Source organism: Letharia columbiana, assembly GCF_014066305.1.
Source record: "Letharia columbiana isolate WasteWater2 chromosome Unknown Sc0000019_s0, whole genome shotgun sequence".
Lineage (NCBI taxonomy): Eukaryota > Fungi > Ascomycota > Lecanoromycetes > Lecanorales > Parmeliaceae > Letharia > Letharia columbiana.
Genome location: NW_023501060.1, coordinates 436,723 through 460,234, shown reverse-complemented (window position 1 = coordinate 460,234; position 23,512 = coordinate 436,723). Strand labels below are relative to the sequence as shown.

General features: G+C 51.2%; 9 protein-coding genes across 9 annotated transcripts; 5 read left to right on the top strand and 4 right to left on the bottom strand.

Annotated features, from left to right (window-relative positions):
• Positions 1–91: 91 nt before the first annotated feature.
• HO173_006539 (uncharacterized protein) lies at positions 92–2,493 on the bottom strand (the record flags this gene model as incomplete). Its single annotated transcript, XM_037308448.1, has 3 exons — positions 92–279; positions 342–1,482; positions 1,531–2,493. 3 exons carry the CDS (start codon positions 2,491–2,493, stop codon positions 92–94), a joined length of 2,292 nt encoding a protein of 763 aa, XP_037164714.1.
• Positions 2,494–2,737: 244 nt separating this feature from the next.
• Positions 2,738–4,683, bottom strand: HO173_006538 (uncharacterized protein; the record flags this gene model as incomplete). Its single annotated transcript, XM_037308447.1, has 4 exons — positions 2,738–3,506; positions 3,554–3,791; positions 3,841–4,386; positions 4,452–4,683. The coding sequence occupies 4 exons, from the start codon at positions 4,681–4,683 to the stop codon at positions 2,738–2,740; spliced, it is 1,785 nt and encodes a 594-aa protein (XP_037164713.1).
• A 391-nt stretch (positions 4,684–5,074) lies between these two features.
• On the top strand, positions 5,075–6,397 carry HO173_006537 (uncharacterized protein; the record flags this gene model as incomplete). The annotated part of the gene is made up of 5 exons (XM_037308446.1): positions 5,075–5,191; positions 5,245–5,305; positions 5,362–5,840; positions 5,896–6,168; positions 6,221–6,397. The coding sequence occupies 5 exons, from the start codon at positions 5,075–5,077 to the stop codon at positions 6,395–6,397; spliced, it is 1,107 nt and encodes a 368-aa protein (XP_037164712.1).
• A 987-nt stretch (positions 6,398–7,384) lies between these two features.
• On the top strand, positions 7,385–8,283 carry HO173_006536 (uncharacterized protein; the record flags this gene model as incomplete). The annotated part of the gene is made up of 4 exons (XM_037308445.1): positions 7,385–7,517; positions 7,579–7,613; positions 7,667–7,729; positions 7,786–8,283. The coding sequence occupies 4 exons, from the start codon at positions 7,385–7,387 to the stop codon at positions 8,281–8,283; spliced, it is 729 nt and encodes a 242-aa protein (XP_037164711.1).
• A 685-nt stretch (positions 8,284–8,968) lies between these two features.
• On the bottom strand, positions 8,969–9,772 carry HO173_006535 (uncharacterized protein; the record flags this gene model as incomplete). Its single annotated transcript, XM_037308444.1, has 1 exon — positions 8,969–9,772. The coding sequence occupies one exon, from the start codon at positions 9,770–9,772 to the stop codon at positions 8,969–8,971; it is 804 nt and encodes a 267-aa protein (XP_037164710.1).
• Positions 9,773–10,575: 803 nt separating this feature from the next.
• On the top strand, positions 10,576–13,694 carry HO173_006534 (uncharacterized protein; the record flags this gene model as incomplete). Its single annotated transcript, XM_037308443.1, has 2 exons — positions 10,576–10,983; positions 11,034–13,694. The coding sequence occupies 2 exons, from the start codon at positions 10,576–10,578 to the stop codon at positions 13,692–13,694; spliced, it is 3,069 nt and encodes a 1,022-aa protein (XP_037164709.1).
• A 1,884-nt stretch (positions 13,695–15,578) lies between these two features.
• On the bottom strand, positions 15,579–18,853 carry HO173_006533 (uncharacterized protein; the record flags this gene model as incomplete). The annotated part of the gene is made up of 3 exons (XM_037308442.1): positions 15,579–16,833; positions 17,134–18,697; positions 18,757–18,853. 3 exons carry the CDS (start codon positions 18,851–18,853, stop codon positions 15,579–15,581), a joined length of 2,916 nt encoding a protein of 971 aa, XP_037164708.1.
• Positions 18,854–19,779: 926 nt separating this feature from the next.
• Positions 19,780–21,262, top strand: HO173_006532 (uncharacterized protein; the record flags this gene model as incomplete). Its single annotated transcript, XM_037308441.1, has 3 exons — positions 19,780–20,000; positions 20,051–20,233; positions 20,389–21,262. 3 exons carry the CDS (start codon positions 19,780–19,782, stop codon positions 21,260–21,262), a joined length of 1,278 nt encoding a protein of 425 aa, XP_037164707.1.
• A 627-nt stretch (positions 21,263–21,889) lies between these two features.
• HO173_006531 (uncharacterized protein) lies at positions 21,890–23,207 on the top strand (the record flags this gene model as incomplete). The annotated part of the gene is made up of 2 exons (XM_037308440.1): positions 21,890–22,232; positions 22,336–23,207. 2 exons carry the CDS (start codon positions 21,890–21,892, stop codon positions 23,205–23,207), a joined length of 1,215 nt encoding a protein of 404 aa, XP_037164706.1.
• Positions 23,208–23,512: the final 305 nt, after the last annotated feature.

Sequence of the window (23,512 nt, the reverse complement as noted above, 5' to 3'; positions counted from 1 at the left end):
TAATATAGTATTTGGCATACAGTGACCTGACATCTCAACAAGCCAAAGCTTGTGCTCACTGACGAGTCGAGATTTAAACGCCAGATATGCGTCACAAATGCGGTACCTGCAAGCTCGCCAGCAGCAGGTTCACAATACTCACAACGCCTTCTCCTAAAATAAGTCCGCTAGCTAGCACAATCACAGGCGTATCCTCACGCCCTCGATAAATGCGCCAGTACCAGTTCACAAGACCGCCGATTGTGCGGGCCAAGGTGAATGAGGGTACATTATACATACCTTCACCAGTGTTAGTGAATTGAACAGTAACAACAGAAGAAGCAAAGCGGCTCGTCACCTACCAACTGCGACAGCAATACCGCCAGGTACCCAAGCTTGCCACCAATTTCCTTGGCCTCTCACCCTCGCTGCCGTCAACGCCACGAAAAGGAGCCCAGCTCCCAGAGCCCATTGCCAGGCCATATAGGGCAAGCCCTTACCGGTGACCAGCCTCGCTGTAAAGATCCAAACGTATGCAGTCGGCACTTGGAACATCCCGCCGGGCACCTCATAGACACTGGTATACAGTTTATAGACTCCGGCGCTGATAATGGCACCCGCAAAACTTCCAATTATCTGCCCCCAGAACTGTGCTCGTGGTGCAGCACCTAGCAAGTGACCGGTTTTGAGATCTTGCATCATATCGCCCGCTTGCAATGCTCCTGATTCGCTAATGGCGCCAGCGAGGAGGTTAATGGTGATGGCATTAGGATTGGAAGCGGGAATGACGAGCGCGAAGAAAAGTTGGGTAAGTTTGCTAATGCCAGAGACAGGATTGAGGTCTGTTTCCCCCAATGCACGTACGCCCATGAGAGAGAGTAATAGAGCGAGGACGATGGAGAGAATAATGGCACCAAAGGGAATAGGAGGGAAAACGTAGCGGATGGCGAAGATGCAGAATATGATGGAGAGGATGAGGAGGATGAAAACCGTTTTGTTCGAGACGAGATGGTGGGCTGGAGCATCAGGCTCGGCGGCTTCTTTATTTTGCACGGTCTTGGAATCTGATGTTGATGAAGGAGCGAGGGCTCTGTAGTCGCCTCTCTTTAGGGAGGATAGATGACCTCGGCGGTAGCGTTCTCTTAGGGTATCAAAGTAGGATGGTGCGTAGAGGATCAAAGGTCGAAGGATTAGCCAGCCAAGACTGACAACAGAATCCGCCAACATAATTGCTAGCGACACCCAGACAATCCAGCCTTTGCTTCCAGAGTTCCAGTCTTCAACAGGTCCTGGCGCCCATCCTTTGCTCTTCGCGAGTGGGGAAAAGACACCCCAACCGACTATGGCGCCTAGGAGCATGTGCAAGGTTGTTGCAGGCCCCATGATGATACCTTGACCGATATATGCAGGCGAGGGATTCAGTGTCCATAACCAATTGTTTGCGAGAGGAAGTCCGAAGACTGGAAGACCTCGTAAGTGAGGAATGAAGTATGATGCGAGAGTCTAGAAACATCAGCATGTGACTCAACTTGGAAGACGTAGGTGCCATACATAGATAGCAGATATGATGAAGGCATAGATCAACAACCTAATCTTCGCTTTCCAATCGTCCCTATGATCCTCTTCCCCGGAAGACTGAACCTCAGTGTAATCTCTAGACGCGACTTGTACGTTTCCACTACCGCTCCCTGCAGGGATGCCGTCCATGCTCGACGAACGTCGGATGTCTTGACTCCTTTGCCTAAATATCTCCAACCCACTATCGGACTTCTTCTTGCTATCTTCATCTGTATTCCCATGCAACACCCCAATCATCAGCGCAGTAGCCGTTCCTGACGGAAACTTCAGCTTCTCCCGTATGATAACCTCTCTCCGCAACGGCACCGCAAACACCACACCAAAGAAGCATATCCCGAGCGACCAGACTATCAACTTTCCAGTACTCAGGACTAGCGGTCCATTCTCCTCTGGCGTCAACAGGTAATTGAGCGCGGGCATCACACCCACAAATCCACAACCCAGCGGCATGGTTCCTAACGCTCCTGCAACCGTTTGAACCAGTACATTCTCAACGGAGGTGAATGGATAGTCGATGCATCGAGCTACTGTCTTGAAGAAGCCAAAGCCGATCAGTGCAGCGGGCATGGCCATCCCGGATACCCACCCGGTCTGGAGACCGAAGTACATGTTGGAGAAACAGATGATGACGCCGATAGCAAGGCCGACGAGAACACCACGGATGGTGAAATTCTGCCCTTGCTCGGCTTGTTCGGCGAGGAACTTTTGGGCATCATCGCGTTGAAGGAGAGAGGCATCGGGCTCGTCATTGTCAGAGTCATTGCTAGCGGTGTCTTCGGTCATGTCTTGGTCCTCTTGGTCGTCACCGGCTTGAGAGCGATCTCCTGGCTCCAAAGAGCCTCTATCTGGGGCCATGCTTTTGGGCTGCCCAGCAGAGGACGTTCCACGGCTAGAAAGCTCGACATCTGCCTCAACAAGGCGGAGTCGAGCGGGCATGAAGATGGCGCCATCGACCCTATGCAGTGGTCATGCGCGGAGTTCGTACCGATTACCGGATGCCAAGCCATTCCTGAAACACTAATCTGATCAGCGGCTCCACGGATGCCATTGTCAAGGCACTTTACACGTAATTTATTTGACACCAGTATTTGGCGCTTGTAATGCTTTTACTCGACAATTGAAGGATGAAGGATTATGGGCCCGCAAGAATTGCATACAGAATGGGGTATCATGCCATAAATCAACGCATCGACCACGACTGCTTGCCTTTCACTTTCCCTTGACTATTGTCCACCTGCCATTGGACCTTGATATCCAACGCGCGGTTGTCATCTTCTCTCTTTTCATAGCCTACAGTACCACTAATGATCTGTCCCTTCTCAAGGGTCCCCTCCGTCTTCCCTTTGTGATCGATGAGAAGACAGCCTTGCTGCCAGTGCGTTCGCTTTCCATGCGGGCCTGTCGTGAATGCAATTGACTGCCCACCCTGGCGAATGTATTCTTCCGCTTTGCCTTCTGCAGGACCTCGAAAATAGGGAGATTGGACGAAGAAGGTATCAAACCATATGACAAAGCCATCCAAGGCTTCCATGTCTGCTTTCAGCGTACATGAGAACGCTTTACTCGCGAAAATGAGCTCTTCCTTTTTGGTAGTCCGCAAACATAGCTGCAAGAATGGAGATGATTCTGCTGGGACTGCAGAGTCTTCAACTTCTCTGATTACGACATCCTTGTAGATATCCCTGCACATACTGCTCATGTCGAAGCCATAAACGTTTTTCCAGTGATGAATATGGTCGCCTATGTATTCTGAGTCGGCCATGGGCGCTATGCGGAGTGTGCAGTGTGAGGGAACCATAAGACCCCAATGAGCAAGGTAGTGATCCCGGGCCCAAAGCACAGAGTCCAGCATTGCTTCGTAGAGTAGACAGTAACCCATCCACTCAGAGACGATGATGTCGACAGTCTTTACGGGTAGTATAACTTCCTCAATCTTTCCTCGCAGACATCTGTAGTGATTTAGTACAGTTGCACAGAAGGATGTTCTTTGACTGACGTGATTGTCTCCCCCATTCCATTTCTATAAACATTCTCTCGGGCAAAGTTGATTATATCCGAATTGTCCACCGCTATTACTCTTTTTGCTCCAGCCCTCGCGCAGAACATAGACAATATCCCCGTCCCGCATCCAACATCTAGTACAGTCTTGTTCTTGAAAAGATCTTTGTTTTCATATATGAAATCTCTGTAAGCATCTGTTCGAACTGTGTCTTTCAACATGGTTTCGTGTATATCTAGCTACGTCAGCATCTGAGCATCTCGCAACCCCAAAAAAGTATTTACCATGGCCGGAATATGACGCGAAGTAACTGGAATCTGTGTCTCCATTCACTTTTGAGGTGTTCCCACATGAACCCTTCTCTGTGTCAGGGGATTGAACGTCCTGCGGGCTATTGTGAGCTTCTAATGTGGCTTCCTCTCGAGTCAAGCCATTGTGAAGCCGACCATGCAATTCCATGTCGCCCATGAGTAATTGCTTATGTTGTTCAAGGTCTTTCTGGGCGCTTTTCACTCTCTGTTCCATCTCTGCAATTCTGTATATCGGATTATCAGGTCTCGGATCTCTCGATAGATTGTAAGAACGTTGTGGTGGTTGGGCAACTTCAATTTGACCAACTCCAAAGGTCACACCGCTCAATTCGTCTTCAAGATCCTCCCCTATGACATCGTGCAAGCTGTACAGAAGAGCATCATCCTCAAGTTGTGGTATCAACCAATGCTCGGACTGAAAGGCGTCTTTTGATGACAGATCCGGTGGCCATCGACCAACAGCTCTGCCCTCGGCGCGGATGAAATTAATCATCTTGATCATTTCGAGATAGTCGAGTCCTGGATGTCAAGAGTCATTAGTACATGATCATTGGGTGGGATCGGTCCCTAGAGTTCTCACGCACTCAGTGTCTTCTGAACCTTCACAATATCAATGCTGTGGGTATCTCGACAATGTGGCAGCATGGACTGGGCGTCGGGAAATGTTTGTGAGCACCCTAAACAAAACACCTCAATCTTCTCCACATCTGGCTCCTGGTCTTCCCAGCCTTCATCATCCTTCAGGTCCAGGATATCAGCTTCCTCTGAACTGTCTGAGGGGGCCGCTTCCCGATCGGCTTCTATGATGTTTACCATCTTGAGCTAAAAATATGCCCAAGAACCGCATTTATTCTGCTGCTTCTTCCAATGATGATAAGCACTGTGGTTTTTCTAAGGTGTGAAATGCAGCACGCAACAGTCAAATTATCTATGTTTGTTTCCCTTTAGTGCTTTGGGACATACGGTAACACTGGCTCTTAAGTCCGAGCGGAGCTTTCCGCCTCTTAGACGCTTTTGTTTATGGATGCATTTGTACCACGGTACAGCTCCTTTCCTTCCCCTATACACAAGCAAGTCTATTTCCAACTACACTGAGGTCCAAGAATGAGAGGACATCCTTTGAAATTTACAGGGATACAAAATCGCCTTTCGGTCTTGTGCGACTGAACAAAGAATAGTTGTACTGACCGTAAACACCGCCGCCAAAATGCTCGAGTCTTCGCCAATGGCATTCTTCTGGGGCCGCAACAAGCCTAAGTCGGACCTTGTAAAGCCAGCCAAAGACCTTCTCAACAGGTTGCGTCAGCCTCCAAAATTGCAGAAGGTGAGTAACCATGACCTTTCGCAAAAAGCACTCACGCTCACACAAGGTCCCAGTCGGAGGAAGAAGTGGCCAAGCTGCTGGCCCAGATGAAGCTCGTACTGACGGGGACTCAAGGTTAGTGGTATTGCTGCTAAGCTGGCCGAGAATCCCGTACTCATGCCCTGCCGCAGAAACCGACAGCAACCCTGAATCAGTCTTACAGCTCATCACCTCCATGATCCAAGAGGATTTTCTCTATGTCCTCGCTTGTAGCATCCATCTTCTCTCCTTCGAGTCTCGTAAAGACTCCCAGGCTATATTCTCATACGTCCTGCGCTTCAGACCCCCCGGTAGCACGGCTGAGGACTCGCCCGCCTTGTCCTACGTGATCAACGACAGACCTGAGGTGGTCATTGAGCTATGCCGGGGTTATAACAATAAGGAGAGCGCAATGCCGTGTGGAGCAGTGCTAAGGGAAGTACTGAAGCACGAGCTCATCGTTAGTATTATATTGTACGATCAATCTCTAGAGGACCAGCTCGATACGAAGATCGATGAGATAGCCTATTTGGACGTACCTCAATCAGGAGACGGGGTGTTCTGGAAATTCTTCGACTGGATCGATGGAGGAGCATTTGAAGTTAGCGCGGATGCGTTTACGACTTTCAGGGTAAGCACAGTGGCTTCCCATGGGCGTACTGCGTGGCTGACACTATATGACCTAGGACATTCTGACCAAACACAAGCCCCAAGTGTCCCAGTACCTAATGACCAACTTTGACCTCTTCTTCAGGCGATACAATACTATTTTGGTTGAATCGAGCTCCTATGTTACGAAGAGGCAATCGATCAAGTTGCTAGGAGAGATCCTCCTCGATAGGGCAAACTACAATGTTATGACCGCATACGTCGACAGGGGAGATCACCTGAAATTATGTATGAATCTGTTGCGGGACGACAGAAAAATGGTGCAGTACGAGGGATTCCATGTATTCAAGGTATGCAATATCTGGATCACTCTGCCCTTTCTATGGTGCTAATAACCTCGAGGTCTTCGTTGCGAACCCGCATAAGTCAGACGCGGTCAAGAGAATTCTCACGCAAAATCGAGAACGCCTGCTCAGGTTCCTACCTGGCTTCTTGGCAGACCGAACAGAAGACGAGCAGTTCACGGACGAGAAAAGCTTTCTCATACGTCAAATAGAGACCTTGCCTCCGCCCGCTTGAAGCAGTTCGTTTGTAAAATACCTCCAAAGAGGTCAGGAGGCAACCCAACAAACATACGACTTGTCCCACGTAGGAATCCAGTGACAGATATGAACACCACAACACCCCACCCGCTCATCGAGCGTCTAGTCTTGGAAGACTTGAGGCCGATGAAGGTCAAAAAACCGCGTCTACTTTGGCGGAAGGGTCAGTGATATTTACCTTTCCCGAAAGTGCCTCCCCGGAACTTGTGCCCTCACAACATGCCGTCTCTGCAGGTGGGTGACAGGAAACATGGATTCGCACCTAGGGAGAAGAGCAAACTACACCACGTCAGTGATTTTCGGAAATAGACGTAGCCATGAAATAGAAACAGGTGCAAAATGCTCGCTTTTCCTGACAGTCTATTCGTCCGAAGCGTACGACTTCTATTGACCGTAAGTCTTGCAGGCTAGGTGCCAGAGAAATTTTGCAGTCGAAACGGTACTATGCCTCAAGACTTCAACAAAATATCAGCGAGGAGCTTCTTGGGCTACTGTAACGCTCTGGCATTGCGATCGTGAAGAATATATGAACCCGCCTGACTGCCACTTCTCCTTTTTTCTCAATTCTGAATGCTTTCCTGGCTGTTCAATGGGCTGTTCTTTCGGGTTGATAAAGTACTCGGGTTAAACATGATCACCAGGTGGATCAATGAGGTTAGAGGCTCAGAAGCTTAGCTCCTTGGTGTGAAAGGTCTAAGGTACTAAACCTTAGCTTGCGGAAGCGGGTAGGCACTGAAATTTCTAACATGATTGGTCTAATAAGATTGATGAACGATACTTTATCCTTTATCGCATCTTGCAGTAGTCTGCTTTCTTTTACGTGTATACGCCATACTGTACATCTGTACATCCCACATAACCCCGCCCCCCGCCCCCCGCCAAACCTTCACTAGGTATTCATAATCGAGACCATCCTCCTGCTCTTCTACATCTACTACAATCTACCATCGCTCCATCACGCACTATGGCCTCAGCAACAGGCAGTCCAGAAGAAAACCCTGCAACCCAGGGTCGAGGAGAAGACGAGCCCCTCCTCGGCCGAGCAGGCGACGCCTCACAGCAAGATGGACAGGGCATACAATTTAACTTCGTCCTCGGTACATCTGCTGTTCCCTCTTACCCAGGCCATACAACACATGCTAACATCCACCGCTCCAGGCACCGCTATAATCGCCCAAGCAGGTATCTGGATCGTCTGTTGGCCTCCACGCATCTCCCAAATCCCGAACCTACTGACAAGGTCCAGCTCACAGCCACCATCTGGGCCTCCGCCTTCATTGCGCCTCTCTCCCTCTTCTCCGCCCATCCCGTACGTCTTCCCTTCTATATTGGGCCGCCAAGTTCTCACTAAAGGCTACCCTACAGCTGCTCAACTCCGCCGGTCTGCTCTTGACCACCCAAGCCATCCTAATTCTCCAACCAACACATGCCCCTAAGCAAAAACACCTCGGTACCAACATACACGCCGCCATAAATGGCACCGCCGTTCTATCCCTCCTTGCCGCCTTCATAATCATCGAGTACAACAAATTCGCCCACGCCGGCGCCCACTTCACCTCCCCGCACGCCATCCTTGGACTCATCACATACATCTTCTTCGCTATTCAGGCTATTGTGGGAATAACGCAGTATTATACTCCGGGCATTTATGGAAGTGTGGATAATGCAAAGGCCATTTACAAATATCACCGCATGAGTGGCTACTTGCTGCTCATACTCAGCTTCGCAACGGTCGCCGCGGCCACGCAGACTGGTTTCAATAAAACGACCCTGCACATCAAGCTGTGGGCTGTCATCGTAGCTGCTGTTATCACGCTGATTGGCCTGCTGCCGAGGATCAAGAAGCAGAAACTAGGATTTTAGCTGTGCAGGTAAATTTTTTGCAAGTGAATCGAAATGCAGGGAGATACATTGAAGTAGGTCAGATTGGAAGATATTTGCGCGCTTTTGCATTGATTGGCGTATGAGGGGATTATCGTTCCAATATTGAACTATGGGAAGGAGTTTTCGATTGAGCGGTATCGGAGTTCTACTTTCAGGAACTTATGATGTTACAGAGACTGTATTCAGATTGAGATACTTTATGTGTATACCGCCTCTCACATAACGCAGACAATGCATCAGTTTGCCTGTCTTGCAAGCATAAAAAAGCCTTTTTCCCGTCTACTGCTACCAATGTCCGACAAAGTGTGTGTCTGATTTCATTCCCACCTGCTTGCCTGTAAGCCCCTCGAGCCTTGAGCAATAAAGACATAGGGAAATTACTATGGATACTGTTTGTCTCCAATGTTTCTGTCGACTTCGATGTCTCGCAGGTCTTACAATATGACAAGAACGCTTGCGCTGCCCTAGACAATGTAGACAATCCGGAATTGCTGAACTAAATAATCACAATTTGCTCAGGCTGCTGAGAAAGGTTTGTAACCCATTGGACAAGACGTTCTATCTTCTATAAACCTCATACCGGAATCGACGACGCTAGGTGCTAAATGACAAAGGCCTGTGTCGCGAGCTATGCCCAATGCAGGGCCTGAAGATAGCAAGCTCCTCAGGCACTCAGCTGCCCGTTCCCATATTCTATCGCCGTCGCCTTTGGTGCCTTCAACACCTCATAAGGTAAGTGGTCCGCATAGACCTTCAATATCGCATCCACAATCTTCTGTGAATCCCCTTTATCACTCGTCGTATCTCCTGCTGCGCCAGGCAAATGATGACCCATCTTGAACACCATCGAGATTGCAGTCTCCGGATCAAAGTACTTCACCAATCGTCTGCCTTTCTCGGAATGCGGATCCAATGTTCCTCTCACAAGCACGCAGGGGACATGAACGATCTCATCATCCTCCGGCTCCCTCGTCTCGCCATGCTCGTCCACCCCCTGACTAGGTTTCGTTGAAGGCGTCCTGGCTAAAGATAGACTCAACGGGGGAAATGACCCACACAGCATAACCCCGAACTTCCAATTTGGCATTCCGTCCGCGGCATTTCGCTCGTCCTGATCAGCAAGCAACCCTGCGGTCAACCTGGCACCCTGCGAAAAGCCCAACACCCCTACGAACTCGCCGCCGTCATCGTCCATCACCTTCCTCAGCGCCTGTCGCACACGTCTCTGGTCCTGTTCTGGGGCCTGGCTTGCGGGGTTTAACCAGCGGAAGTAGGGCTCGCAGCCTGCGAAGACTGGTAGAACGCCAGGACCAGCACCGCTTGGGAAAGGGCCGTCGGCAAACACGAATTTGAAGGTAGAACGGAGAGCCCATTGGAGACGGCGGGTTTGGATTTTGAATATCATGGCTGATGTGCCGCCACCGTGAAGGCAAAGCAGGCGGGGAAGGTGGTCATCTGACTCGACCATCTTGATGGTCTTTCTCTGTGATATGAGCGTCCGTTTCTTGAGCGGAGAGCCTTCTGCTTAGTCTAGAAAACAGCTAGGAAATCTATTCGACCACACACCTGCTGAAGGTGAATAGTGGCCGCCGAATACAAGAATGACGATGCTGACTGCTAACAGTCATGTAATATTGTGAGGACTTTGAGTCAAAGATGAAGACGACCCGTCTTTCCTTTCGACTTCAACAGAGGATGCAAGGAAATGGCCCGTATCGACACGGAGGACGGACTGAGGAACAATAATGTTATCGAATAGGAGAATTTCGTTTGCACTAGACAAAGAGAAACCCTATCTAGAGAGCGTGAGCTTGAACAAGGCAATGAAAAGCGATGTTTTTCAGCTTCAGCAATTGAGCCGTCGGTCAGCGACTCAGCTGGTAAGCACCGAGAGCCACTAGCTCCGAATGGGTTTAGCATGTGGCGCGGGCCGTGTCATGCATACTCGATAAGCGCGCCGGCAGTCGAATCTTGCAAAGGAGTTGCAGTAGCATTGAGAAGTGAATTTAGGGCAGTGCTGCCCATGTCCGAGAATTGATAGAGGCAAGCTGAATGCATGAGGTCGCCCGTATTGGGGGCAGAATCAGCATCAAAAATAGAGCATTCGTGTTGTTGCCTTGTTTACCTATATGGGTTGCACGAACGAGGCTATCCCTTCGTCGCCCCTTCCAAAACGCTCCAGCTCTCTCTTTGACCCATTCCAGAAGCCACCACGTGAATCTGCCGAGGTTTCCGCGAATCATATCCAGATCTCTCTGTGCTTCCGCAAGAATGGAGCTCAACGGTCACGTCCGACCAAAACGCAAAGGGAGCCCAAACACCATACACGATCGACCTACGAAGCTCTTCAAGCCTGAATCCTCAGAAATGTTAAATACGAACGGATCGCCAAGCGATAGTCAGTACATGTATGGTAGCGACAGTATCGCGGACGGCACAGTGGAGCCTGTGACAGCGACGGCCGATACGGCGGAATGGCAGGCTACCATCGAAGCGGTCGTCAAGAACGTTGTCTCTATACATTTCTGCCAGACTTGCTCATTTGACACGAGCTCGGCGCTAGCTAGTGAAGCTACTGGCTTTGTCGTAGATGCTGCGAAAGGGTACATCTTGACGAATCGTCACGTGGTTGGATCTGGACCCTTTTGGGGCTATTGTATTTTTGACAATCATGAAGAGGTAGGTTGGAAATTTGGTAGCTGATATTTGAGGTTGCGCTAATAACGCAGTGCGACGTCTACCCTGTCTACCGTGACCCTGTCCACGATTTTGGTATCCTTCGCTTCGACCCAAACAAAATCAAATACATGCCCCTTTCAGAGCTAGTCCTACGTCCAGACCTCGCAAAAGTTGGGTCGGAGATAAGAGTAGTCGGTAATGATGCAGGCGAAAAGCTCAGTATCCTGTCCGGTGTCATCAGTAGGCTGGACAGAAATGCGCCGGAGTACGGCGAGGGATACAGCGACTTCAATACCAACTATATCCAAGCTGCTGCCGCGGCTAGCGGGGGAAGCTCTGGAAGCCCCGTCGTTAATTTGGATGGATACGCTGTTGCGTTACAAGCTGGAGGAAGGTCTGATGGTGCCTCGACAGATTACTTCCTGCCACTGGATCGACCTTCAAGAGCATTGGAGTGCATACGGAGAGGGCTACCTATAGCGCGTGGGACGATACAGACTCAGTGGATAATCAAGCCTTTTGATGAGTGCCGTAGATTAGGTCTCACAGCAGAGCATGAAGCTGCCATAAGGAAAGGGTTTCCTAAAGAGACTGGTTTGCTAGTTGCAGAGATCGTCCTTCCCCAAGGCCCAGCGGACAAGCAGCTTGAGGAGGGTGATGTACTCATCAAGGTCAATGGAGAAATCCTAACCCAATTCGTTCGACTGGATGACATACTAGATTCAAGCGTTGGCAAGAAGGTCAAGATCCTGGTCCAAAGAGGTGGTCAAGATGTTGAGGTTGAACTAGAAGTGGGAGACTTGCATGCTATCACACCAGACAGATTCGTCACCGTTGCCGGAGCCTCCTTTCACGATTTGTCCTACCAGCAAGCTCGCCTGTACGCCATTCCAGTAAAAGGAGTCTACGTCTGCGAAGCTGCTGGATCCTTTAGATTTGACAGCACAGAATCAGGTTGGATCATTGAATCGATTGATCAGAAGAAAACGCCGGACCTAAAGGCGTTTATCGATGTCATGAAAGGCATTCCCGACAGAGCACGCGTGGTCGTCACCTACAAGCATCTGAGCGATCTTCATACCCTAAATACTAGTATCATCTTGATAGACCGACATTGGGCGAGCAAGATGAGGATGGCAATTCGTAACGACAATACTGGAATCTGGGACTTTAGCGATCTTGGAGAACCACTACCAGCAGCGCCTGCGCAGCGACGAAAGGCAGACTTTGTTACCCTTGACTCCGTTGGGCATCCAGCAGCGGCAGATATCATCAGAAGCTTTGTCCGAGTCTCCTGCACAATGCCACTGAAACTCGATGGATTCCCAAGAACACGCAAGATCGGCTTCGGAGTGGTTATTAACGCCGAGAAAGGCCTGGTCTTGGTCTCGAGGGCTGTTGTCCCCTACGACCTGTGCGATCTGTCCCTTACAGTGGCCGATTCCATCATCGTGGATGCCAAAGTCCGCTTTTTGCATCCTTTGGCCAACTACGCTATCATACAATACGATCCGTCATTAGTGGATGCTCCAGTCAAGAGCGCGAAACTTGCTACCGAACCTATCAAGCAGGGTGCTTCCACAATATTCTTTGGCTGGAACCAGAATCTGCGGGTGGCGATGACTTCTACCACCGTAACGGACATCACCACTGTTGCAATACCATCTAATCTATCTGCACCTCGCTATCGTGCGATCAATCTTGATGCCATTACCGTCGATACTAGTCTCAGCGGCCAGTGCGCGAGTGGTGTCCTCGTAGCTGAAGATGGCACAGTGGAAGCTCTTTGGCTTAGCTATCTCGGCGAGCGTACCGCACACACTTCCAAGGACGTCGAATACCACTTAGGCCTTGCCACTCCAACACTCCTTCCTGTCACCGACCAGATTCAAAAGGACATCACCCCGAGCCTTCGCATCCTCAACGTTGAAACCAATACCATCTCCATGTCACAAGTCCGCATCATGGGTGTCTCTGAGTCTTGGATTACCAAAGTTGCCGAAGCTAATTCCTCACGTCACCAACTCTTCATGGTCCGCAAAATCGACTGTGCACCTCCATCAGGCCACGACTCTCAGTCTCTCCAGGAGGGCGACATCATACTCACACTGAATGGCAAATTAATAACACGAGTCTCCGAGCTCGACATAATGTACGACAACGAATATCTCGATGCACTAATAGTGCGTGGCGGCCAAGAAATGACTCTCAAGGTCCCGACCATTCCTACCGAAGATCTCGAGACCGACCGAGCTGTCATCTTCTGCGGTGCCGTACTGCATCGGCCCCATCATGCCGTAAGGCAGCAGATCAGCAAGCTCCATAGCGAAGTTTACGTCTCGGCCCGCACCCGTGGCTCACCATCCTACCAATATGGCCTGGCGCCTACAAATTTCATCACCGCCGTCAACGATATCCCTACCCCGACACTCACCCAATTCCTCGATGCTGTGAACAAGATACCAGACAATACATATTTCCGTCTCAGGGTATGTACTTTCGATAACGTACCATGGGTGGCTACGATGAAGAAAAACGAGCATTATTTCCCAACCGTGGAGTATGTGAAAGACTCGAGGGAACCGAATGGCTGGAGGGTCAGGAGCTGGGGAGAGAAGGGAGGCGTTCAGGACGCTGCAGGGGGAATAATGGATGAGGGAACAGCGGCAGGGGATGATAATGGAGGCGCAGACGTTGATGTTGAGGGTTAGCAGAGGAAGGAGGTTGTAAATGGAGCAAGCGTTTGCATACTATATATGCCAAGGCACTACAGGGCCCAACTTCGATATCTCACCTTACCATAATAAAAGAAGACTTATCCTCATGCACCATCCTTATCTCAGCCCGGCGAAAGAAAACACCAGACATCAAAGACCCATTCCCACACAATCCATCCCCCTCAACCATGCTTCACACAAATCGGCACACATCAAGAACCAAAAATCCCCAAACAAACCCACCCTCCTCCCACCCACATCAAACCTCCCCTGGGCCAGCAACCCCACCCCTAACGACTCTCCCCTCCCAGCCGTCCCTCCATCAAGAAAGTCCACCCCGCCAGCCCGCCATCGATCCCGCCACGCCGACTCCCCTCCCAGACCGCCCGATAGGATGGATCCTCTCGCCTCTCCCTCCCTCCCCCTCTCCCTCTCCCTCTCCCCTCTCCCTCTCCCTCCCCTCTCCCTCTCCCTCTCCCTCTCCCTCTCCCTCTCCCTCTCCCTCTCCCTCTCCCTCCCCTCTCCCTCTCCCTCCCTCCCTCCCTCTCCCCCCTCTCCCTCTCCCCCTCCCCCCCCCCCCTCCCCCCCCTCCCCTCCCCCAAAACCGCCACGCGTCCCAAACCAACCACGACAAACTATGCGCCAGCAGCAGCCCGAGCGCCAACACCGAGACCACGGCGCCGAAACCGGACCCCTGGGCCGGCGAAGGGGGTGGTGGGTCCGGGGTGGGAGAGGGGGGCGGCTGGAGGAGGGCGGAGAGGAGGGTGATGGTGATGGAGAGGAGGGTGAGGCGGAGGGTGCGGTGGAGGAGGAGGTGGGTGGTTGTTGTTGTTATTGTTGTTGCTGGGGAGGGTGGTTGGGGCGGTGGAGAGGGCATTGGTTGTGGATGAGTGAGAAGGGGGTGGGGGGACGTTGGAGACTGCGGCGAGATGGAAAGGGGGTGGGTTGAGGATGTGATGCCTCGTCGGAGAAGGAAGGGCGGGTGATGGATGGGTTAATCTTAAAGGCTGTCGGATCGGGCGGAGCGAGAGAAGACTCTCGAGCGCTTAGAAGGGGGGGTAGGGTCGTGGTTGGAAGTCAGATGGCATGGAGCGTCGGAACGATCCAAAGGGCAATCGAAAGATACGTTAGAGCGGAGCGAAGCAGATGCTCGTGGTGTTTCAATCGTAGTAGGAGGGTGGCTCGAAGCTAGTCGTGTCATGCAGAGATCTGAGGTGCAGCAGTGACAATCAAGCGACAACGGTAGGTAGGATTTGGCACAACGCCAGCAATTGAGAAAATGTAGGGCCTGTGGCCACAGATAAGGGTCGTCGAGTTGACATGGGGCAGTGCATGATGGACGACTTTGAAACCTCGCTTTGGCGCATACGCCAAGCAACGTGAGGAAATTTGACCGCCCAGCTCAAGAACTACCAAACGTCTTTTACCGGACGCGAGACACCAAGAAAGACGAAGAGTATTCGACCAGCCTCGAGTGCGTCTGGCAATTGCGGTGTCGCGTCAGTGGAGAGGACCCTGTTCTGAAGTATTCATCGTTTCCGCTCTAGCAAACTGTATCATACAAAAGCAGAAAACGAGCAGTATCACCAGACAATTGCGACTCATCACGACATGACAGACCATTGAACGTTGATCAAGAGCTGTCCCCTGCATCCAAAGCATACTGGTCATAAACCCTTAGAAGCTGTTGAACTCCTCGCTGAACAATCCATGCTCATTTTGTAAATTTGCCGACAATATCCATGCGTGCTCTTGAGTAGAAAATTGGACAATAGATATGCCCAGGACCAGGACAAGAGGGGTATATCCCAAGCCGAAACGCCTTGCTCATCGTCATCAAAATAAACACAACTGGAAATTGCTACAGGTGCGTTACATCTACAGCAGTCCTTCAAGAATTGGGCCGGCGTTCGATTGTTTCCTACCCACACCACCTCTTCCTCGAACCTTCGCATCCATTGCGTCGCCCAAAGACTTCATGCATTTCTCATTGTTTTCGCAAGCAACCTCCAGGTGTACTCTTGCCCTCTGATGCTCGTCGAGCATGTTCATATGCTTATCATAACCTGTTCCTTCTGGGTCCAACCAACGGCATTTGACGCTTTCTCGAGTAATGCTCTTGAGTATCTCAGCCATTTGGTCATTGAACTTGGTCCACTCGTCTAGATAGCGGCGTAAATTCAGGCAATAGTGGTCCCAGGAATGCTGAGTCAGGTTTAGAGGGTTGGACGGACACAGTGGTGGATTGGGGAACTTGATCTGTTGCCGAGAAGACTCGGTGGGCTGTTTGGTGGGTGATGAATGGGATGGCTGCGGAAGGGTGGTGCCCATCTCGTTCATATTCCCAAGACCTTCGTTGCTGGGTGCAAAGGGGTAAACATTCTTGAGGTCTCCGAGATTTAAATGGGACGCCCTCTTTTCTGGCTGCCCAAGACCGTTTGTTCGTGGTGGTACTGCAGGGCTTCGGGGCGGCAGCATTGGGCCTTGGCGAGGCGTATTATTGGAAACATCAGGTTGAGCTGATGGAACGTATCCACCATTCGTGTGTTGTGGAACGGTCTTTGCAGATGGAGGTGTCGGCTCGTCAACATCCATGGCATCGACATCACTGCTCGCCTTACTGCTCTCAAGGCTCTCGCCAGTTGCGCTACCCGCGGTAGGATCGTCTTCCGCATCGCCAACACTTGCTTGAGTGTTGGAAGCTCTTTGAGGTCGTGTCCTTGGACGTTTTCGAGTACTTGTTCGGCTAGGTGAGCGTCCCTGCGGAGACTGCGGCATATCGAATTTCAAATTATTTAAATGCGGAGCCCATTGCTCATGCTGGAATTTGCCTCGAGCGAATGGCGGAGGAGGCGGCGGGAATGACGAGGTGGACGTTTTGGACGAGTCACGTTGCATCGGATCTCCACTCGCGGAGCCTTGTTGGGACTCCTGTTCCTGCTGCTGCTGGAATATGTTGGGTTTGGTGGGAGACACGCTGCGAGGTGTGTTTGAGCGGCTGGGCGGAGGAGGTTCAAAAAATTTGCCGTGCCAGTTGTCAGGGGAGAATTTGGTATTGATTTGTTCCGAGTTCTGGCTGCGAAGGGATGCTGTACGTGGGAACGAATTCTTCGCGTATTCGGGAATCTTAAAGCTATCGAAGGAATCAACATTAGCGTACGTCATTGCTGCTTTTTGTTGATGACCGTGCAAAGGGACGTCTGTGCTTGCTCGCTTGCGAGACACGATCTCTCTCGGGGGAGGCAGACTGGATGGTATAGCCCAGTATGGGGGAGGTTCAGTGAAAGCAGTCCTGGGCTTCTTGGGGGAATTGAAAGGCCATTGATCTGACCATCTGTCTGGAAAGGGTGTATCCTGAGTAGGGGGGTTTGGAAAAGGGGAAATCGGAGAAGAAGGAGGAGAAGAAAATGGGTTATACCCTCGTGGCTCATACATGGGATTTTTGCCCTCCTGTTCATTTGCAGCAGAATGGAAGTCTTTGTCTTTGGGGGGCCCATTCTTCTCATGCCAGCTGTGCGATCGCTGGAGGGTTGGTTGTGTCCCAGCTCCATTGTGGGGGTCGGAAGCGTCGGGGACGCTCGTTGAATGCTGCTGCGACCTGTCGGCCTCGTGCTTCTTGCGATGCTCGGAAAATCCCTCCGACGGTTTGCGAGTGTCAATATCCACTGCCGAATGCCTCCGACGAATCTCGTAGTTGCCAGCTCCTAGGCCTGCTTGTGGCGCCATTGGCTCATCGCCGACTTTGACAAAAGGGTTGAAACCACCGGGGGGCTGAACGGACGTTTGACCAGCATCGGCGCGTGTCCGCCTTGTCTTTGGGATTTGGGTCACACGTGGCCTCGCTGAAGAAACAGGGTCGACGTCTTCATCGGAAGATGAACTTGATGAGGACGAAGAAGAGTACACTCCCGAGACACCCGGCATCCTTGTGTCCTTCTTGTCTGGTGGGCTCATGTTTTGGTGGTTCGAGCTGGTAGACGCAGCCCGATGATGAACAGAGTCCGAGTTGTTTGGCTTGCCTTCAAACCATCCTGTCCGACTATTACTGTCTCTAGGGCTCGCAGACGTTTTGGATCTTTCCAGGCCTGGACTGGCGAAGTATGGACTAATTTTCTCGCCGCCACCTGTGTGATAAGGCGTGCTTATGCGGGACTTGTTTCCAAAGGGTTCATTGAGACCTACCTTGTCTTTGAATGGCGCCAACGGGTCAGCTCTTTGCGAAGTAGGCGCATGGCCTGGAAGTGGAGGTGGAGGTGGGGGCATGTGGGTCTGCGATCTTAAATTCGCGGGTCGCTCGCCTCTCCCAACAGTGAAATATGCTGAACGTGCTTGTGGCTCATCTCCTCCCACTCCAGGCGAACTCGGAGCGAAGCCGTTTTTCTGCGGGGGACCACGACTGGTATCGGCTCTCGTCGTGCTTGGCATGCCCGCGTGGGGCTCTTGAACATGATCCCAGCCAGGTCGTCTTGGCGAAGGGTCTTTGGGTGCCTTGCCGTTCGTTTCACGTCCTGGCGGAACTGGGGGTGGTCTAGCAGCTTTTGGCGGTACCGTCCGTCTTTGAAAGGGAATGGGGCCTTCCCCACGCCTTGGTGTCCTCATCCTCATCGACTCCCATGCCTTGAAATCACTGGTCTTTGTCTTAGGGTCGTCTGTGCTGGCGCCTCTCCATGAAGCTGGTTCTGGGCGAGAGCGGAAATCTTTGTACCTTTGTGCACCGGAAGAATGAGGCGTGGAAGTGTTTTTCGTTGCAGTATAAGGGGGTGGGCGTGGAGGAGGAGGGAAATCGGTCATAGGAGATCGTGTAGGTACACTCGGTCTTGTAGGCGAAGAAGAGCTACCAGTATAGGTATGTAGCAGACCTGCTCGCATGCGCTGTGCGTCATACTTCGCCCGTTGTTGTGGGTCTGAGAGCACCTCATTGGCAGATTGTATGGCTTGGAACTTAGAATTGTATTCCACCTCCCTGCCTGGGTTCCGATCGGGGTGATATTTGAGAGCTGAAAAGGGGATATTGTCAGCATAAGGGTATTTCTTTAATCAAGGAAGAACACCATACCGAGCTTCTTGAACTGTCTTTTGATCTCATTGGGGTCTGCCGTTGGCTCCAGCTCCAGGTCACCATAGTAATCTCGCTCTGCATCAGCCCTTCCCATGACACCAAGAATATCGTCGTCTTGCCACGACGACTTCTAGGCAGTGGTGAGGTGAAGGTTCGGCGCCTCACAAAATCCCAGATATGGTTGTGCCACCCGCTAGCTTCCACGACATTCAGACCAGACTTAATAACCTCGGGTGAATGAGAATTATGATGGCAAGGTAGATATAGCAAGGTAGTGGAGCGGAATAGCTCGGTCTCAGTCAGGATCGCTAGCGAGGTCAACACATTGCGGATATTTTGTTGTGGAGATGGCTTCAGCTCTCGGATCTGTGGGGAAGAGGGAAGAAGAATTCAAGCTGCAATCATCCGAAGGGCCTTTGAGCGTTGTGAGCAGGCTGGGTGTACCTGCATATGTAGAAATTGTATTTCGGTAGGGAGCGGTTTAGCAGCTGCCTTCGGAAAATTAGTAATGTGCAGTGAAGAGTCAAGATGACGGGCAGATAAGTATGATAAAGAGCGAGGAGTAGGTTTCTCCAGCTGAAGTAAAAGCAAAGAGAGCGGTGGAGGGCAGGATACTGGTATAGGATGTCACGATGTGAGAAATTCATTGGTATTGGTCTCAAGACAAGACGCGCTTGCAATCCGCACCACACTTGCTGAGTTGTCTTGGTTGGCAAGCCAAGACAAGCCAAGCCAAAGGCATCCTATCGCAGCGCGGGGAAGAGCCGAAGACTAGACCCAAAGAAGTATGAATCGCCGATATCGCCAATGCGATGGATCTCATTGACACCTAACCAGCCACTATTACTTAAAGTACCTGAAGATTGTCAGGCTTCGACCCTACTACCAGTACCTGCGTTCAAAGTGCCTAAAAAAAAGAAAATCTTGTACTTTTGTACTCGTCGCTAGCGCTTGTTGCCGGAAGACTCACTTTGAAGCTTCTTGACGTGCCAGGTGAAGGAAAAGGACAACAAGGGAACAATGGCAAAGAAATCTCCATTTGATCTGTCCAAGTGTGCGAGACCGAATATATTAGCATTAGAGCCGTACAGATGTGCCAGAGACGATTACAAAGACGATGGAACTAATATCCTTCTTGACGCGAATGAGAATGCGTACGGTCCTGGCTTGGAGATGACCAATGGTGCTGTCGATGGTCATACACATGAGAAGACAGCCGATCTACACAGATATCCGGACCCGTAAGTCTCATACACTTTTTGAATGGAGCAGTCTTGATCTCTTGCTTCAGTCACCAAACTGAACTGAAACAACTGCTCTGTAACCTACGAAATACCCACCATCACACAACTAAATCGTTGAAGCCACAAAGCCTCTTTGTGGGCGTTGGCTCAGATGAAGTCATTGATGCTCTTCTTCGATGTTTTGGTACTCCTGGGCGAGACAAGGTCTTGGTCTCTCCGCCAACATATGGGTTCGTACTCTCGCAGTCTTTCCCCCGTGCCGTTCTGAAAGTTGATCGCAAGACACAACCCGAAAGCCAGAAGCAAATCTTTGCTCTCCAAGCCTGTCGTCAAACTCGACCTTTTGCCGTAGAGAGAGAATTTCTGACTTGGAAAATCCTCATAGTATGTACGCTGTCAGCGCCCAAGTGAACGACCTTGAGATCGTCAAAGTGCCCCTAGATACGTCCAGAAATTTTAAGCTACGTCCAGAAACCATCAACGATGCTCTTTCTTCAGACCCTAATATCAAAATCGTGTACATCTGCTCTCCTGGCAATCCTACCGCCAATCTGATCACCAAATCAGATATCCAGCAGGTGCTCGAGCATCCTACATGGAACGGTGTCGTTGTCCTAGATGAAGCTTACATCGACTTCTCTCCTGAAGGATCCAGCTTGGCAGAGTGGGTGACGGAGTGGCCCAACCTTGTCGTCATGCAGACTCTCAGCAAAGCATTTGGCCTTGCCGGTATACGCCTTGGCGCCGCTTTCACATCTCCAGAGATTTCAAGCCTCCTCAATAATCTCAAGGCGCCCTATAACATCTCAAGTCCTACGAGCGCATTGGCTTGTGCTGCTTTGCAGCCCAAGAATCTGGCTGTCATGAGGAGGAATCGGCAAAGGATTGTGGAGCAGCGAGATCGAATGATGCGGGAGCTGCCGAAAATACCTGGAGTGGGAAGCTTTTTAGGTGGGGCTGAATCGAACTTCCTGCTAGCCGAGATCCTGGATAGACCAAGGAGTAGAGGGGGCCAACCGAGCAATGAGACTGCTTTGGCTCTTTACGAGAGGCTGGCGGAGACAAAAGGGGTCGTGGTGAGATTCAGGGGAAAGGAGGTGGGATGCCTCGGTTGTTTAAGGATCACAGTGGGGACTGAGGAAGAGGTGGATAAGCTGCTTGAGGAGATGAGAAGTGTGCTACAAGATATATACCGGAATGGATCAATTGGGGGGGCTGAGGATGTTCAAGAGCAGGACGCGAACGATATTATTGCTTGATATGCAGAATAGATGTAGAAATTCTTGGGCCTCTCTTCTCCTCATCCAGCTGTAGTGTGCTTCATTGCAAGCGGCTGCCAATTTGCTGCTTCCCTGGGTTTGATGCCGCTAATGTGCCGCTAATGGGAGTTGCCGTCGCTTCCGTGGCGTTCACATGGGGATTTCTTGAGGGGTTCAACAGTAAATGTTGATTGCGGTTATTGTTCCACTCTGCATGTAGTGGAATTCGAGCACACCCTATCATTCTGGCTTCAACATCTCGCCGTGGGTGCGCACCTTTACTTGACTCCTGTGAGGTGAGCTCAGCGTCTCCCATTATTTTGAAGAAGGACGGACATTCATTAGTCCCGTTATTTCACTCACTCATGTACGAGTAGCAAAGGGTCTCTGTGAGTCTAGTCTTGGCAATCGAGTGGATTACTTTAGGGTTTTGAATTTCCCCAGTGCGCAGGGCAGCGTCCCATTTCTTAGGGCTTGAATAAACGTTCCGTGAGCCGATGATTCTGACGAATGAGAATGGAAAGATGCAAGGATCCCAGCATCTTTCTTTTAGTCGTGCCACCACATCTCACCGTGTTTGGGTCTTTCTAGCGGGGCTTCTCTGCAACTCGTGTTTATCCATGCACCATGGCATACCAAGAAAGCAGCTATGGCCCACGTTCGACGTACGCCGGCCCGACCAATAATGCACCTCATTTCCCGCAGTCACATCAACAACATTCCCACTCGCACTCGCAGTTTTATCCCAATCCATATCCTCACTCCAACCAATCCAATGCCTCCTCTCCTCCTCTACCCTCCTACACACTCCCACAGCCTTCCGAAGGCCAGACATATCACTCCCAAAGACTGCCGTATGGTCCCAATCAGATTCACAATGTCGGAGGACTGTCGACGCAGCCTCCCATGACTGCGCCTGATGATCACTTTAAAAAGCCCTATCTGCCCCAGCAGCAATATATGAACCATGGTCCGTGCCCCTTTCCCTTTGTATCTTCCTCCGTCAGACTCTGGAATGAAGCAGGAGTAATCTATGAGCTGTTGCTGACACTATGACTTGCTACATTCCTCAGGTCAACCACCCGCCAATTTCATAGACCATCAGCGACAAAAGTCCTCTTCAGCTGTATCCGAGCTCGCGCCAGCTCAGGCTTACTCCGGAGCCTCAACGACTCCTCAGCGACTCCACACCTCTAGCTCCTCCTATCCACCGACTTCCACAATGACCGTGACAGCTGCCCCAATCAATCCACCCTCCACTCAATCAACTCCCACCTCCGAAGTACCCTCTCAATCCGCAGACCCCGCTCTTCAACCCGGCGGACTTTCGTCACTTGACCAACAACGCGTCGATGCCCTCCTCCAAGTCAACAACCTCCTGCTACAAGAAGTCACAATCCTGCAGAAAGTCGGGTTCAAGCCGTCTCCACAATCGCCTCAACAGACGGCGCCCCCAAACACCTCCTCACCGCAGGCGACTCCGGCACCTCCTACCTCAGCAGGCGACCCTACATCAACTACCCAAAACCAAAACAACTCGGTCACCAAAACAAATCCCACCGTCAGCACACCTACAATGACAACACCCACCACCGCAACAGCACCTCAGCAACCATCCCTCAATACCAAAAAATACGTGGAATTCATGACCCGCATCAAAACCAACATCATGTTCCTTGTTAGCATATCTGACCAAGCGAAGGATAAGCCCCGGTTGCCGTACCCCAGCCACCTCGAAGCACCACCTCTCTGGCTCAATCCTGGAAACGAGGAGGGAGACAGGCAATTGGACTTGCTGAGGGAGGAATACACCAGGCTCCGAGAGCTGTGGCCGGATTGGAAGCCGGAGGTCAGGAAACCGCAGGTGGGAGGGCAACCGGTGCAACCTGGGCTGCAACAAGGGCAGCAACAGATGCAACAGCCTCCAGTGCAACAGCAGTCATGACGGGCACGGATTGCCGCACATCTGTATACACACAAGATCTATGAAAGCGATATAGCATGCAAAGGCGCGTTCTGTATGGGAGGTTGGGATGGCTTCAGTCCAGCTTTTCATAGCATAGCAACAGCGCTTGCTCCGTCCGAAGAGAATTAATCATCGGTATCGGAGCTCCTTCCCTGCGTGAGCCATGCATGTGATCTCATCGTGACAACAGAATGACACCCGCCTGCACCTGAAGATTACCAGCCTGGAAGCGGACGACAGCACACGGTCCGTGAAACATGACGGTTGACGCGCCGATAATTGAA